At 35.3% G+C, this 15,713-nt stretch overlaps 2 protein-coding genes across 2 annotated transcripts in view; one reads left to right on the forward strand and one right to left on the reverse strand.

Annotated features, from left to right (window-relative positions):
• The first annotated feature begins 635 nt into the window (after positions 1-635).
• LOC120429704 (uncharacterized) lies at positions 636-1,647 on the forward strand. Its single transcript, XM_039594738.2, has 2 exons — positions 636-1,107; positions 1,164-1,647. The coding sequence occupies exons 1-2, from the start codon at positions 984-986 to the stop codon at positions 1,349-1,351; spliced, it is 312 nt and encodes a 103-aa protein (XP_039450672.1). The 5' UTR covers positions 636-983; the 3' UTR covers positions 1,352-1,647.
• A 3,440-nt stretch (positions 1,648-5,087) lies between these two features.
• The window catches only part of LOC120429702 (uncharacterized), a 223,799-nt gene continuing 213,173 nt past the window's right edge, over positions 5,088-15,713 (reverse strand). Inside the window, exons 7-10 of the mRNA XM_052706895.1 lie at positions 13,079-13,187; positions 12,837-13,013; positions 12,619-12,732; positions 5,088-6,480 (exon numbers count right to left, since the gene is read on the reverse strand). Coding sequence (XP_052562855.1) covers positions 6,350-6,480; positions 12,619-12,732; positions 12,837-13,013; positions 13,079-13,187 — 531 coding nt within the window. The 3' untranslated portion in view covers positions 5,088-6,349. The remainder of the gene's footprint in view (positions 6,481-12,618; positions 12,733-12,836; positions 13,014-13,078; positions 13,188-15,713) is intronic.

Below are 15,713 nucleotides of genomic sequence, written 5' to 3' on the forward strand. Positions count from 1 at the left end.
ATGCAAAATGGCTTCTTTGGGCATACCGAAGGCACCAAAAAAGTTTCAGTCGGATTAAAAAATACAAAAAAAATCGAATGACCGAAATCCTAGAGAACTGCTCATGAGGAAACCGCAAAAATGTATGAGGAAAAGCAAAAAATTCAAAATTTTACAAAAAAGATGGCGTTAAACGTGTCAGGCCATTGTCAACGTTGTCCAAGACTGCGAAACGATCCGAGTTAACCATGACGAGTTATTAGCGATTTAAGGAGACGTTTTTGTATGAAAATATTTTTTTCACCGACTTTAACAATCTTAACTTTAACTGATTTCGCTGAAATAAAATTACAGTTGCTTATTTTTGCCTAAGGAATTGGGTACAGAGGGTATCCCTGAAGTCGATTATTTTATTGTCACCCTACTGGACAGCCAGCAAACAAAACGTGTTTGGTATTGTTTACATTGCGTACTATCATATTTGTTTTTAAAACTTTTCTTGTCGCAATTAACACTTTTCGACTTGTTATTGGTGGTAATTCTCTACCAACCCACACATGATATCGGGAAAGTTGCCCCGACCCCTCTTTGATTTGCGTGAAACTTTGTCCTAAGGGGTACACACTAAAAAAATATGAAATTCACACGTAACATAATCTAGAATATGACAGAAAATTAGCAAACTTAATTACAATTTCAACATGATTTTACATCCTACGTAACGTAATATTCATCTTACCATGAAAAACGACGATTTGCAGCAGGATGTCAAATTAAATTTAATGTTGTGTTTCATTTGATGTAATTTCATGTCTTCGGCGATGCACATAGCTGGAGCATCAAATTTAACTCAATATTACATTCGATATAGCATAATTTTACCCACTTTGAACCTCAAAATTGTTGACTCGCAACGCACCGTGTAGAAGTGTCACTGTCAGCCATCTTGAGTTGCAAAACAAAGTTGAGTGGAGTGTTGTTTCCCGGTGGACATAATTTTGTCGATGGCAAACTCAAATGCAGAAAAACCGGAAAGGTCCGGTGTGATTCTAGTTCACGGAATCGAGCCCTTGGTTTTTACGGATCAGGAGAAGGCGATAACTCCGGTGACCAGTCAGAACCGCTTCGGTAAGATAATCGTAATTCAGGATCGATTCTTTATTAACTATTTCATCCCTCCTCAGGTGGTGAATGCCGCAGAAGAGTCAATTTTGCCCATCTCTCAACGTGGAACCGATTTTCTAACCATTCGTTCAGACGTGCCAGTGTGGGAAGGAAAACCGGTGGTTGTAGCCTGCAGCCGAGGCCAGAGGCAAGGGTGAGCAAGGGCCCGGCCCAGATTACAAACATCGACGGATTTGGAGTGACGTAGCGCGCGGTGGTGGTGTCATGGTGTGACAAAATCCGTTCGATGATCATGCCGGTCTGACGTCACTTCTCAAAGTTTGACCGGGCTCAAGGTTTGTCGAGAAGCATCGGAAGAAGCCGGATCCTGAAGGTAGCTTTGTGTTGGATTGAACAACGTCGTCTCCGGTCGATTGCTAGAAGTCAGATGATGTCGGTGAAAAATCCGTTTTCGGCGATAACAATCGAGCTTACTCGCTCGTTCTAGTGAATCAAAAATTGTAAACATGAAAAAAAGTGAAAATAAACTTGAATGTTTTACATTTAAGCAAATTACGAAATCATTTATTCATAACCTCAAAATCCCATCTCTTTTTATTCCACTTAAAATTACATCGTATGAAAATTACATCAACGAACTTTAAAGCTGGTGTAAAATTCAATGCTTAATCAAAGGCACAGAAAGCTCATGTAATATTCAAATCTGATGTAATTTTCTGTCAAGTTTGACGCTCCAGTTATGTGCATCAAATAGACAGAATATTACACGATTATTTTTTGGTGTGTAACTTTTGTCCCTGATCACGAATCTGAAGTCTGTTTTTTTTATTTCTCGTGACGGAGGGGTGGTACGACCCCTTTAATTTTTGAACGTGTGAAAAAAGAGGAATTTTTCAATAATTTGCAGCCTAAAACGGTGATGAGATAGAAATTTGGTGTCAAAAAGACTTTTATGTGAAATTGTACGCCCGATTTGGTGGCGTACTCAAAATTCCGAAAAAACGTATTTTTCATCGAAAAAATCACTTGATTTTTTTCAGCTCTGTCATTTTCCTGTAATTTTTTTTGGAACATGTGAATTAATGGAAAATTTAATGTACTTTTCGAATCTTCATTGACCCAGAAGGGTCATTATTGCGTTTAGAACAAAAAAATTCATTTTAATTTTTTTGTAACTTTGCATGGTTATTGTTTAGATTGTAACAAAAATGTTGATATATAAACATAAGGGGTTTGCTAATAAACATCACGAGTTATTGCGATTTAAAGGCATTTTTTTTTTGAAAAAGTTAATTTATGCTTTTCTCTTTGTTTCTGCGTCTGTGTCTATCGCGGGTGACCATTGACGGCCATGATCAACGACGACCAACTTCTTCAAAATCCAGGCATTGATTTTGACAGCACACGTCGTATTTGTCCAACTCGGTGAACCTCGTTGAATGAACGACAAGTGCTGGAATAATAATAATCTTTTTGCAACTTGTTGGATAAACTACTATTGCCGTCATCGTCACAATTTTTCATGTCGAATTTCGTCAAATTTCCCACTTTTTGTCCTCTGAAAGAATTTCAATTCGTCGCCATCGTGCTAACTTGTCGTACGTGCATTTTGGGCCAAATTGAGTTAAGAACGCCATTTTGTGCAGCTCACAATGCCTCACCTTTTGACCTTCACAGATCCCCAAAATTCGATTTCAATCCTGAGATATTCAACAAAAACCGAAAAAACTCCGTGCATTTTTGTCACTTTACATATGAAAGTAGTTTCAATCTTGTCGTGCTATCTTGTCACTCCCTGAAAATTGATGTAAGTGCGACAAAGGGCAAAGGGATTTCAGGTCAGGATGCGTTTGACGCACGTACAAGTGAGACTACCGTAAACATTTGTAATTATAACTCGGGACTTCGGCAACCAAATGCAACCAAACTTCGGGACAATGCAGAGAATGGTGAGCCAAACAAAACGTGTTTGTTATTGTTTACATTTCGTGCTCTCGTTTTTGAATATTCAAGGTCAAACATTAAAACGCGTTTTTCTCGGAACGTCAAAATGGCGGGTGCGACAAGATAGCACGACGACGTCGAATTGGTAGTATGGTAGCTTGATTACATTGCTCAGAACTGAAAACTTGATATATATTTTTAGTGTATTTTAGTGGATGCTTAAAACCTGGATTGATTACCTGTTTTTTCAACATTTTAAATGGTCAATAATCTGTATCGATTAAAAAAATCATAACTCGGTCAACGATTTTTTGCACAACCTGAAAATTTCTGAAAATTTGGCATTTGGTGTCCCCTAAAACATACCAAAAAATAAAAGTTAAATGAAAATAGTGTTTATTTTGCAAATCATGTTTAAGTGACAAAAATGTTAATAAAAAATACCTTTTTTTATCGTGTATCATTTTTTTTCAGTGTAGTCCTTATCCATGCCTACAACTTTGCATAAGACACCAAATCGATCAAAAAATTCCTTCAAAAAATACAGATTTTTATATTTTCATAAATCATTTTTGTATGGACAGTAGGGTGGTCCAAATCCGGGCTTTTTTGAAGCTACCCCCTGAAATCATAGATTGACCCATTACTAGGCTAAATTCCTAATTTGAGCTCATTCTGACCACGGGAACCCCTCTCTCTAGTTGCTTGAAGTTTGTATGGGAAAAATCGACAATATGAATGGAAAAAAAAACTGTTTCAGTTTTTTACCTTTGGAGGGCGCAATAGTCGTCTAATCTTTATCAATTCTCAGATGTAGGACTTTCATAAAATTTTGAATAACTTTCCCGAAGACACCATATTTTAAGGATTTTTTGTTGAAAAGTTATTAGATTCCAATCGATTAGAAGGAGGGGTTTCTGTGGTCAGAATGAGCTCAAATTTGGGATTTAGCCTAGTGATGGCATCTTTGGGCATACCGAAGGCATCAAAAAACTTTCAGCCTGGTTAAAAAAATACAAAAAAAATCTAATGACCGAAATCTAAGAGAATTGCTCTATTACCGTCTGCCCGGGTTTTGTTAAAATGCTTGTCAGAATCATGCATTCCCAAAATTCATTTACGGAGAAAATCAATGAAAACTGTGAACAAGCAGTCATGAATTTCGGAACAAAACCAAATTCTTTATCATGGTTTTCAAAAAATCTGAAATTTCAATTACATTTTTCCTGGCAAATTCTTTTTTGTAAGAGACTTGTCCAATTGTTAACTAACAGTGCGTAATACAACGAACATTGAATCTTTTCTAAAGAAGAACAAAATCCCCTTCACAGCGGGCGAGGTTTTTTTCTACATTTATGTTAGCACACCTGCAATTCTGAAAATATATACCCATTCAGCTCACTTCCACAGCTCCAGAACAAATTGGATTTCACGGTGAAGCAGTCGGAATGCGTTTGCAATTTTATTTTTCGCAGAATATTTCCAACCCTCCCACCTCATTTACTTACCGTTACTCACACAGCCCTGCTGTGCTGGCCATTAGGTCATCAACCCGGTTCAACCATGGTTCGGAAAGTGTTGAAATTCGCTGGAAAGCTCGTGGAAACCTCGCGGGATGGTCAACATTGACGCACGGTACAGTGAAAAACACGCACCCGGTTGTTTATTTTTTAATCCAAATATATTTCTTAATAAACCGAGTTCTGTGTGTGTGTGTGTGTTTGTGTTTGTTCTGTGCACATTATTTTGCGTATAAACTACGTTTCATTTGTGTGATGTTTATCCTTTTTTTTTCTTGTTCAGGTTGCACTTTGCGTTTCGTAATTTGTGACCGCTTTTAACGTTTCAATAGATCTCATTCAACACACGCGATTGTTTTCTTTTTGTTTTGCTTTTGTCTCAGTTTTTTTTTTGTTCCGGTTTTGATGTTTGGTTTTCCTTTTTTTTTTCAATTACTGCTGCTCTTGTTGGTTTCGGGGGAGAGAGGAAAAAGGGGGGTAAACATTTTGCGCTGCAAGTGACACATTTTTTCTGATTGGTTTTTTTGGTTTTTTGATTTTTTACTGTTTTTACTGACACACTTTTGTATTTACAACTTTACATTTATGTTGAATTTTTAACCATTCTATGCGCCAGTTTTTGTATGTTTTGGTTGGATTGGCTTTGTTCAACTTCTCCCAGAGGTTGAAACAAAACCCAATTACGCTGCTCGGTTTTTGTTTCGGATGTTCCACTTTACGTAATCAGTATGGTTTGCTGGGTTCAACGGAGTTGACTGACTCTATTTTTTTTTTTGTTCGCTTTGTTCCAAGTTGATGCGCACTGGGTAGAGGAGAAAAGTTTTACAAAAATTACACCGCGTACAAATGATATTACAAAAATGTTTGCTTTCTTCGACATACATAGTTTTTTTTGTTCAGTTGGTTTTGTGGGTCAGAATTTCTCCATAATCATCGCTACACACTAAATCTAACTGTAGGTTTCTGGGTAGAGAAATCATGGGTGTGGATTTTAATTTTGACAGTTTTGAGGTCAAAGTTAAAATCCACCACCAAAGGAGATTTCCTTCAACTTTAATTTTCTGTGGTTTAGTTACAGCATCCATCTATTAGTAGTTAACAGTTTTGATTTTCCAGAAAAGGACAGGGATGAACGATGATTGATTGGTTGTGAATAGTTTTTGTTTGACTTTTCTTTTCAAAATGGGGATGAAATGGAATTTAAGTTATAATTTATTTAGCTAGGTTGTCTCTTCCAGTGGGCTGAGTAAGAGTTTCTGTGAGTGTGTTTTTTTTCTTCTAGTTTGATGTACCAGATTCAACTTGTCACATTCTAGATCGGTTATACTACATGATTTTGGTTTTCTAGTCTAATTCATACTTAACCCTATATTTACATCACGATTCGATTCATTACTAACAACTGAAAAAATAAAATTATTTTCATACAAAACTTTCATGAGAAAAAAAAGTTCAAAATACGTTTCTTCACCAAATTAAAACAAAATTTTGAATTTCAAATTATTTCAAAGAAACTGTTATAATTTTAGTTTCGAATTCTTAATCCCAAACAAATTCTAATCCTTCAAATGTATCCTGCAACATACTTACTCAGTATCCAATCATCAGTTCTCTTGACCAGATTGCTAGAAATACAGCACCTTTCAATGTTTTTTTCTTCCCACAATTTTCATCATTTTTCCACCCTCTCAGTCTACCATAATCTTACTTTTCCTCGCATTCTGTGCAATTTTGTCTAGCTGAATTCAATAACTTTTTCGTACCTTTATACACAACTGCCATTAATGACGTGCACAAAGCAACCGATTGATGACCTGATATGTTACAATCGTCCCGAGCAGCAGCCGGTACTGGACCGCCACCAGGACGCCGTTACCGTGGTCGCCATGCTGCATCGCTGCCGGGTTTTCACCTGGAAGGAAGAAGAACGAAAATGATCATTCAACGTTTTGCAACTCGATTCGATATGTTTTTCAATAGTGTTTGTTCTCATCCCAATGAGCATATAATTATCCTTCAATTGCAGCTTGTCAACGCTTTCGACAGTGATGATTGCTGATGAAACGATTTTAATTATTCCGATTCCTAGAAGACTGTACAGTTAATCGAACTTTGCACTTAGAAATGCTTTTCCAGGACGGAAAGCTGCTGTATTTTAATTTGCATAGATTCATAGATAGATTGCGAACTATTGAATGTTTGGCCCCTTTGAAACGGTAGTCTTGATAAAAAAAAATCATTGTTTTCGGCAAGATCAGAATGTTTCAAGAATGTTTCATATAATAAGATTGTAAATCGGACCATAAGTTGCTGAGATATCGACATTAGAAAATGGTGGGTTGTTTGGGTGAGACTAAGAAAACATCAATTTTTCTGTTTTTTAATCTTTACATGGCAATATCTCAACAACTAAGGGTCATATCAACAAAGTTCAAAACACAGAGAAATGTTTCAGTTATTCAAAAATATTTTTTTCAAGAGTTGGTAAACATGGGAACTAATTTTAAAAAATTAATGACTGCGACTATTTTTGCATATGAAAATAATTCGGAAAAACGAAAAATTTACTTAGAAAAAAAAACAGCAAATTATTAATAAATAATAGTTGTAGGTGGGTAATTCTCCGCCAACTCACACAGCAGTTGCCCCGACCCCTCTTCGATTTGCGTGAAACTTTGTCCTAAGGGGTAACTTTTGTCCCTGATCACGAATCCGAGGTCCGTTTTTTGATATCTCGTGACGGAGGGGCGGTACGACCCCTTCCATTTTTGAACATGCGAAAAAAGAGGTGTTTTTCAATAATTTGCAGCCTGAAACGGTGATGAGATAGAAATTTGGTGTCAAAGGGACTTTTATGTAAAATTAGACGCCCAATTTGATGGCGTACTCAGAATTCCGAAAAAACGTATTTTTCATCGAAAAAAACACTAAAAAAGTTTTAAAAATTCTCCCATTTTCCGTTACTCGACTGTAAAAAATTTTGGAACATGTCATTTTATGGGAAATTTAATGTACTTTTCGAATCTACATTGACCCAGAAGGGTCATTTTTTCATTTAGAACAAAATTTTTCATTTTAAAACTTCGTGTTTTTTCTAACTTTGCAGGGTTATTTTTTGGAGTGTAACAATGTTCTACAAAGTTGTAGAGCAGACAATTACAAAATTTTTGATATATAGACATAAGGGGTTTCCTTAAAAACATCACGAGTTATCGCGATTTTACGAAAAAAAGTTTTGAAAAAGTTGGTCGTCATCGATCATGGCCGTTTATCGTCACCCGCGACAGACACGGACGACGAAACAAAGAGAAACGCAAAAAGTAACTTTTTCAAAACTTTTTTTCGTAAAATCGCGATAACTCGTGATGTTTATAAGGAAACCCCTTATGTCTATATATCAAAATTTTTGTAATTGTCTGCTCTACAACTTTGTAGAACATTGTTACACTCCAAAAAATAACCCTGCAAAGTTAGAAAAAACACGAAGTTTTAAAATGAAAAATTTTGTTCTAAATGAAAAAATGACCCTTCTGGGTCAATGTAGATTCGAAAAGTACATTAAATTTCCCATAAAATGACATGTTCCAAAATTTTTTACAGTCGAGTAACGGAAAATGGGAGAATTTTTAAAACTTTTTTAGTGTTTTTTTCGATGAAAAATACGTTTTTTCGGAATTCTGAGTACGCCATCAAATTGGGCGTCTAATTTTACATAAAAGTCCCTTTGACACCAAATTTCTATCTCATCACCGTTTCAGGCTGCAAATTATTGAAAAACACCTCTTTTTTCGCATGTTCAAAAATGGAAGGGGTCGTACCGCCCCTCCGTCACGAGATATCAAAAAACGGACCTCGGATTCGTGATCAGGGACAAAAGTTACCCCTTAGGACAAAGTTTCACGCAAATCGAAGAGGGGTCGGGGCAACTTTTCCCGATTTCGTGTGAGTTGGTAGAGAATTACCCAGGTTGTAGAGCAGCCCTAACACTGCAATTTAAAATAATAACTAAACAAGTTGAACGCAAAAAATACAGTCCAGAATTGATAACCCGAACCATCGTTTATCTGAGGTGAAACCTTCGCAAGATATTTTGTTCATCGATTCTGGACTGTCCTTAAAATAATGAAGAAAACCGAAAAAACAAGAGTAGTAAAAAAGTTGCAAGAATTGTAAAATATTTGCTTAAAAATGAAAATAAAAAACATGACTCGCTTTATCCTTGGTGAACTTTCGATTGGTGTATCAAAAATCTGATATTTCCAATAGGGTTATTCTCTACCAACTCACACGAAATCGGGAAAAGTTGCCCCGACCCCTCTTCGATTTGCGTGAAACTTTTTCCTAAGGGGTAACTTTTTTCCCTGATCACGAATCCGAGGTCCGTTTTTTGATATCTCGTGACGGAGGGGCGATACGACCCCTTCCATTTTTGAACATGCGAAAAAAGAGGTGTTTTCAATAATTTGCAGCCCAAAACGGTGATGAGATAGAAATTTGGTGTCAAAGGAACTTTTATCTAAAAATAGACGCCCGATTTGATGGCGTACTCAGAATTCCGAAAAAAACGTCAAAAATTTTACAAATTCTCCCATTTTCCGTTACTTGACTGTAATTTTTTTTGGAATATGTCATTTTATGGGAAATTTAATGTACTTTTCGAATCTACATTGACCCATAAAAGTCATTTTTTCATTAACACTGGAACGCCCAACGCATGTTCAACTTACACGGACGCCCAAGCCTCCCAAAAAAGGTGGAACGGCAATTTCAACTCGCTGGTTCTCGAGCATAAATCAACCAATCGGGACGGTTCTTGTTTCCAGTGATTTGTAAGAATGTCTAGATGATCCTAAAATTTTGCAGAACTTGATTTGAAAAATCTGTAATTTCTGCGACCGAAAACATCGTTCCACCTTTTTTCAAAACGATTGCCTCTGCGGAATTTTTGGCGAATTTATTTTTACACGCGAAAAAAAAAAGTTGGAACGATGTTTTTGATCGCAAAAATTACAGATTTGATCAAATTAAGTTATGCAAAGTTCTAGAATCATCTAGACATCTTAACAAACCACTGGAAAGAAGAATCATCTTGATTGATTGAGTTATGCCAGAGAATCATTGAGTTGAAGTTACCGTTCCAACTTTTTTGGAGCCTTGGGCGTTGGAATGTTAAAAACAAAATTTTTCATTTAAAAATTTCGTGTTTTTTTAACTTTGCATGGTTATTTTTTAGAGTGGTTGCAATAATCTACAAAGTTGTAGAGCAGACAATTACAAAAAAAATTATTATATAGACATAAGAGGTTTGCTTATTTATAAACATCACGAGTTATCGCGATTTTACGAAAACAAGTTTTGAAAAAGTTTGTCGTCATCGATCATGGCCGTTCATGGTCACCCGCGACAGACACGGACGACGAAACAAAGAGAAACGGAAAAAGTAACTTTTTCAAAACTTTTTTTTCGTAAAATCAGGATAACTCGTGATGTTTATTAGCAAACCCCTTACGTCTATGTATCTTATTTTTAATTGTCTGCTCTACAACTTTGTAAAACATTGTTACACTTAAAAAAAAACCCTGCAAACAAAGAAAAAACCCGAAATTTTAAAATGAAAAAATTTGCTCATAAAGAAAAAATGACCCTTCTGGGACAATGTAGATTCGAAAAGTACATTAAATTTCCCATAAAATGACGTGTTCCAAAAATTTTTACAGTCGAGTAACGGAAAATGGGTGAATTTTTAAAACTTCTTTAGCGTTTTTTTTTCGATGAAAAATACGTTTTTTCCGAATTCTGAGTACCAAATTTCTATCTCATCACCGTTTCAGGCTGCAAATTATTGAAAAACACTTCTTTTTTCGCATGTTCAAAAATGGAAGGGGTCGTACCACCCCTCCGTCACGAGATATCAAAAAACGGACCTCGGATTCGTAATCAGGGACAAAAGTTACCTCTTAGGACAAAGTTTCACGCAAATCGAAAAGGGGTCTGGACAACTGCTGTGAGATTTTTTTTTATTTTATGTAAACATTTTTGAGACGACATTGAAGTCAAAAATCTGGCTTTTTTCGACAAAATATTTATTTCAAGCGCAGAAACCTCAAGTTTTAGCTTTATTATGGTTTTCTGAATCATATTTGTTCGAAACCAAAACCAAAAATAAAAAAAATAATTTCCAAGCTTTTAGGCGTTCTGAATATCTGAGATGACTGTTAGTCCGCCAGGATAGCTCGATAACAATGACTTGATTTTTAATTATACAGTGAATTCTAGTCAAAACAGTGGGTTTTAGATCTGACAAAACTTTGTTTGTAATGATTTTCTAAAAAATACTGAAATTTTAGCTCGCCTTGTGGCAAAAAAAGCTCTCAATGATTTTTAAAGGCTAAATGTTGATTGATATTCACCATTTATGGATATATTACGGCAAATTTTCTGAAAATAATAAAAAGAAAATTTCGGCAAAATAGTTTTCATTCGATTCATAAGGGTATTCAGCTATGTTTCTAAATTTGAAACGTAAAATATCTCAAAAAATCATGGGCAAATATTTTCAGCTGTAAACTATATTTTCCCAAAACCTTCAAATCAAGAAATAAAGTCTACAATTGATCTGAAGGTGTTTTCAATTGTGTTTTAAAAATGTAATAATGAGCAAAAACGGTTGATTTCAACTTTTTTTTTAATTTTTTTATTCGGCTCAAACTTTGTGGGAGCCTGCCCAATGACCAAAGATCACAGAAAAAAATGAATTCCCGTCATCGTGAATTTTGTTCATGAATGTTAGAACCACGCAGGAATTTATTTATGAGTATGGTGCATTGGCACTATAAACGTGAATATAATCCTTCGTGGTTCTCATATTCGTGAACAAAATTCACGATTTCGGGAATAGACTTTTTTTGGTGAAGTAATTTTGTGTCATTGGTTCAGCCATAAAAGTCTCCATACAATTTTGGCAGCTGTTCATACATAAATGGTACTTAAATATTCGAAAATTTGTAACCTGAAGCTATATCGATGGTGAATACACCGGTACAGACACCCCTAGAACAGATAGATATTTAATTCGTACCGTCCGGAAGTTCGTAGTGGTCCAGATAATCCCAAGATGATGCAGAGTATCCGTATGTCACTGAAACTACCGATGGTGAACACCCCGATTTTAGTCCCCGTTGAACAGGAAGATATCCCGACCGACCGACTACCGACCGCGAAAAATCGGTTCGCGTTATTTTGAATTCCTCGTGTAAAAAAAAATCACGCAAAAACAAGGTCGCGTAAAAAGAGTACAGTGACACACCTCTAAAAGTATAGGCGCGTCGACAAAAGTCTTCATTAAATCGCTAATAACTCGTCTAGATTAACTGCGGCCTTCAACAAAGTTGTTTGCCATAACATTTTACATAAAAATCTCACACTTGACACACTTGACAATGATCCGAATTTTCCCATGCAAACTTCAACGATCAATAGCGACCCTTATACCTTAACCGTTTTGGCGCAAAATTGGCACAGTTACTTATGTTAACTTATATAATTAAACCCAGGGATACCTCTTAACATTTTCCAAAATATTCTATTTCCCCTGCCACCCTAGTGAATATTTACTGATTGATGCTCGAAGGTGAGTTTGTATGGAAGAAATCGAAAAAAATGCATGAAAAACCCAATTTTCCAAAAGTTTTGTCGGTGCGATTCTCATTGAAGATTTAATGTTCTGCAACTTTGTCCAACGTACCATAGCTGTGAAACTCGATCCTCAAATGTTATTCGCGATAAAAAAGTAATTTTTGTAAGAAAAACATGTTTTTCACCAACTTGAAGCTCGGGTATCAATGGGTTGATCTCAATTTTACTCAAAATAACCCAAACAATCTGTTTTCCGCTTGTGGAGCAGTGGATCATTTTCCCGGGCACCCTAATGTAGACATAGAGTATCAAAAGGAGATGTTGATGAAAAAGATAAAATGTCATAGAATTTTCACTTGAACTTGTTTTGCCTAATCATTTGGACCGCTTTTGAAAAACGTTAAATGTCACTTACCGTTCAGGATGTGCACCAGCGTGGACGCCGCGACCGCGTTGTTCGACACACACGAGTAGTTGCCCGAGTTGAGCGTGTTGGTGTGCGTTATCACCAGCTCCGAGTAGCGGTTATCTACCAGAAGAGAAGGATACGTTAAGAACATTACATTAGAGGTTTTGAGGGTACTTTTGAATCAATATCTGGAATGCGGGCGTAATTCCAAAAGCTCATCTTACCGGCCTCGGTGGACACGTTTACGCCCCGGTGGACATCGTAGTTGATCATCCGGTTGTTGTGGTACCAGAAGATGTACAGCGGGGGTTCGTTGCTCTTGACAACCCGGCACGTGAGCCGCAGCGTCGAACCCGGCTTCAGATACTTCTCCGAGGGGCCGAAAATCTCCGCTTTCGCTTCTGTAAAGTACAGGCACTTTGGTTATTGTTCGAAATCTGGCTAACGAGCCGCGCGTCCCACTTACCGACAACGTCCAGCTGGACAAATATCGACGTCGGTGGATGCGTCGAGACCTGGCACTCGTACAGGCCGGCGTCCCGGAGCTGGACGTATTTGATCTGGAGTGGCCACTCCTGGGAAAGCGAGAGGAAGAGAGGACAAATCGGAAATTAATAGGAATGGTAATATTTGCGTTGAGGCCACCTTAGCCGTGTTGGATTCGTGGCCTGGTCGCTGCATTCTGTACTTGGCTTGCCAACTAATGAAGTACCGTGCCCTGATTACTGACGGCGGTGATACGGAAAGCGAATCCCGCGCTGAAATCATGACAAATGTTTGCCCTGCCTGGATGCTTTCCAAGTGTTTCTGGAACTAGCTTTATCTGTGCCACAGCAGTGTACGAACGTGCAATGCATGCGTTTATTGTGTAACGTGTCTGCTGATGTGACTTGCTGACGTTACTTCAGTAACCGTTACAACTTTGAGAGCAGTTCAGTTTCTGATGTTTTTTAGTAAATTAAAAATAACGATAATCAGTTCCATGTGGGAAAGACATTTTTAATAAGAGTTAAATCAGTGTTAAATTGTTAAATTGTTAAATTGTTAAATTGTTAAATTGTTAAATTGTTAAATTGTTAAATTGTTAAATTGTTAAATTGTTAAATTGTTAAATTGTTAAATTGTTAAATTGTTAAATTGTTAAATTGTTAAATTGTTAAATTGTTAAATTGTTAAATTGTTAAATTGTTAAATTGTTAAATTGTTAAATTGTTAAATTGTTAAATTGTTAAATTGTTAAATTGTTAAATTGTTAAATTGTTAAATTGTTAAATTGTTAAATTGTTAAATTGTTAAATTGTTAAATTGTTAAATTGTTAAATTGTTAAATTGTTAAATTGTTAAATTGTTAAATTGTTAAATTGTTAAATTGTTAAATTGTTAAATTGTTAAATTGTTAAATTGTTAAATTGTTAAATTGTTAAATTGTTAAATTGTTAAATTGTTAAATTGTTAAATTGTTAAATTGTTAAATTGTTAAATTGTTAAATTGTTAAATTGTTAAATTGTTAAATTGTTAAATTGTTAAATTGTTAAATTGTTAAATTGTTAAATTGTTAAATTGTTAAATTGTTAAATTGTTAAATTGTTAAATTGTTAAATTGTTAAATTGTTAAATTGTTAAATTGTTAAATTGTTAAATTGTTGAATTGTTAAATTGTTAAATTGTTAAATTGTTTGATTAATGATTCTGGAATGAAAATGTGAAATCCTATAAAGCTGCTCAGATATGAATTTGGAATTCATGCAAAGTTTTCTTGCTAAACAAACAACCAACACTAAAACTTGTTCAAGTGACGACCTAAATTTATCCCAATTAGTTCCGCCATTAGAACGCCTGCTTTCGACACCTTCCAGACAAGTTTCCGATGTCATAGAACCTGAAAGGGCACACAATCAACAGCCTCTTTTGCTGTCAGGCTGGCCAAAATTTACGAGCCCCAATACCAGGGCCCAGCTGTTTACTTATTAAACGCCCATTAAGATAGACGAAAGAAACGAACCGACCAAACGGAAACGGGTTTTGCATGCAAACTTTATCTTCGACACTTTCATCTGTGATCTGTGTTCTCCGTGTTTTACGTGCTAAACGCAAGCCGATTAAGTGATTAGGGGTCAGTGAAGGGAAAAACTTCTTTTTGTGGCAATTTGAAAGTCTTTTATTTTTATATTTTTTAAAATTTAGAAAATTTGTTACTAAGTCTTTCAACTTACATCTATTTTTAGATTGATTTGTGTTAAAATTTTCTTCCCTGAACTAAATCAAAATCATCAAAACAAAGCAATTTCTTAAACAGCTTTTGGTATCCTCCGTGGCCTCAGCCTTTGCCAGCCTTTTGGAACACCTAGTAGCTAAAAGACCAACAACTGGAAGAGTCACGCTCTTAAGAACACCGCTCTGTCTTGCCACCACGCTGCTGATCGTCGATTTGTGTTCAGCAAGCAGCGGCTAATGAATATTCTATGAGGGAAATTAATCCGATTCTTTTGAAAAGGAAGCATGCTTTGACTGCGAACATGGTGCTGACGAGGTGTTTGCTGGTGAATTTAGGAATTAAAGTTGAGGGTTTCTTAGAATGATATGATTTCATTTATCATTTTGTAAGTATAAATTAACTACAAAATAGCCTTTCATTGATAACATTTAAAATGTTTTTAAAAAACTGCATAGCAACTTGAAACATGTTATAAGAAAACCAACCTTAAAATGAATTTAAAGCAAAATTTATAAAAATAACTCTACCAAAAGTTAAAAGGAAATAAAATTGCTAAAATGGCAAGGGAAAGGGGATTGAAATAGAGAAATGAACATACTTTTAAAATACTTTTAAAATGCTTTTAAAAAACTTTTAAAATACTTTTAAAAAACTTTTAAAATACTTTTTAAATACTTTCAAATACATTTAAAATACTTTAAAAATATTTTTTTAAACTTTTAATATACTTTTAAAATACTTTTAATTTTTTTTAAATAAATTTAAAAAAACTTTAGAAATACTTAAAAAAAAACTTTAAAAATACTTTTAAAATACTTATTAATTTATCATTTTATCATTTTATCATTCTATCATTCTATCATTTTATCATTTTATCATTTTATC

Source organism: Culex pipiens, chromosome 2, assembly GCF_016801865.2.
Source record: "Culex pipiens pallens isolate TS chromosome 2, TS_CPP_V2, whole genome shotgun sequence".
In the NCBI taxonomy this organism is placed as follows: Eukaryota; Metazoa; Arthropoda; class Insecta; order Diptera; family Culicidae; genus Culex; species Culex pipiens.

What these genes read in the sequence shown, in the direction of transcription:
- LOC120429704 (XM_039594738.2), top strand. Translation starts at nt 984, where the DNA reads ATGGCAAACTCAAATGCAGAAAAACCGGAAAGGTCCGGTGTGATTCTA. An exon ending in GACCAGTCAGAACCGCTTCG is followed by an intron (nt 1,108 to 1,163) that starts GTAAGATAATCG and finishes ATCCCTCCTCAG; the next exon opens with GTGGTGAATGCCGCAGAAGA.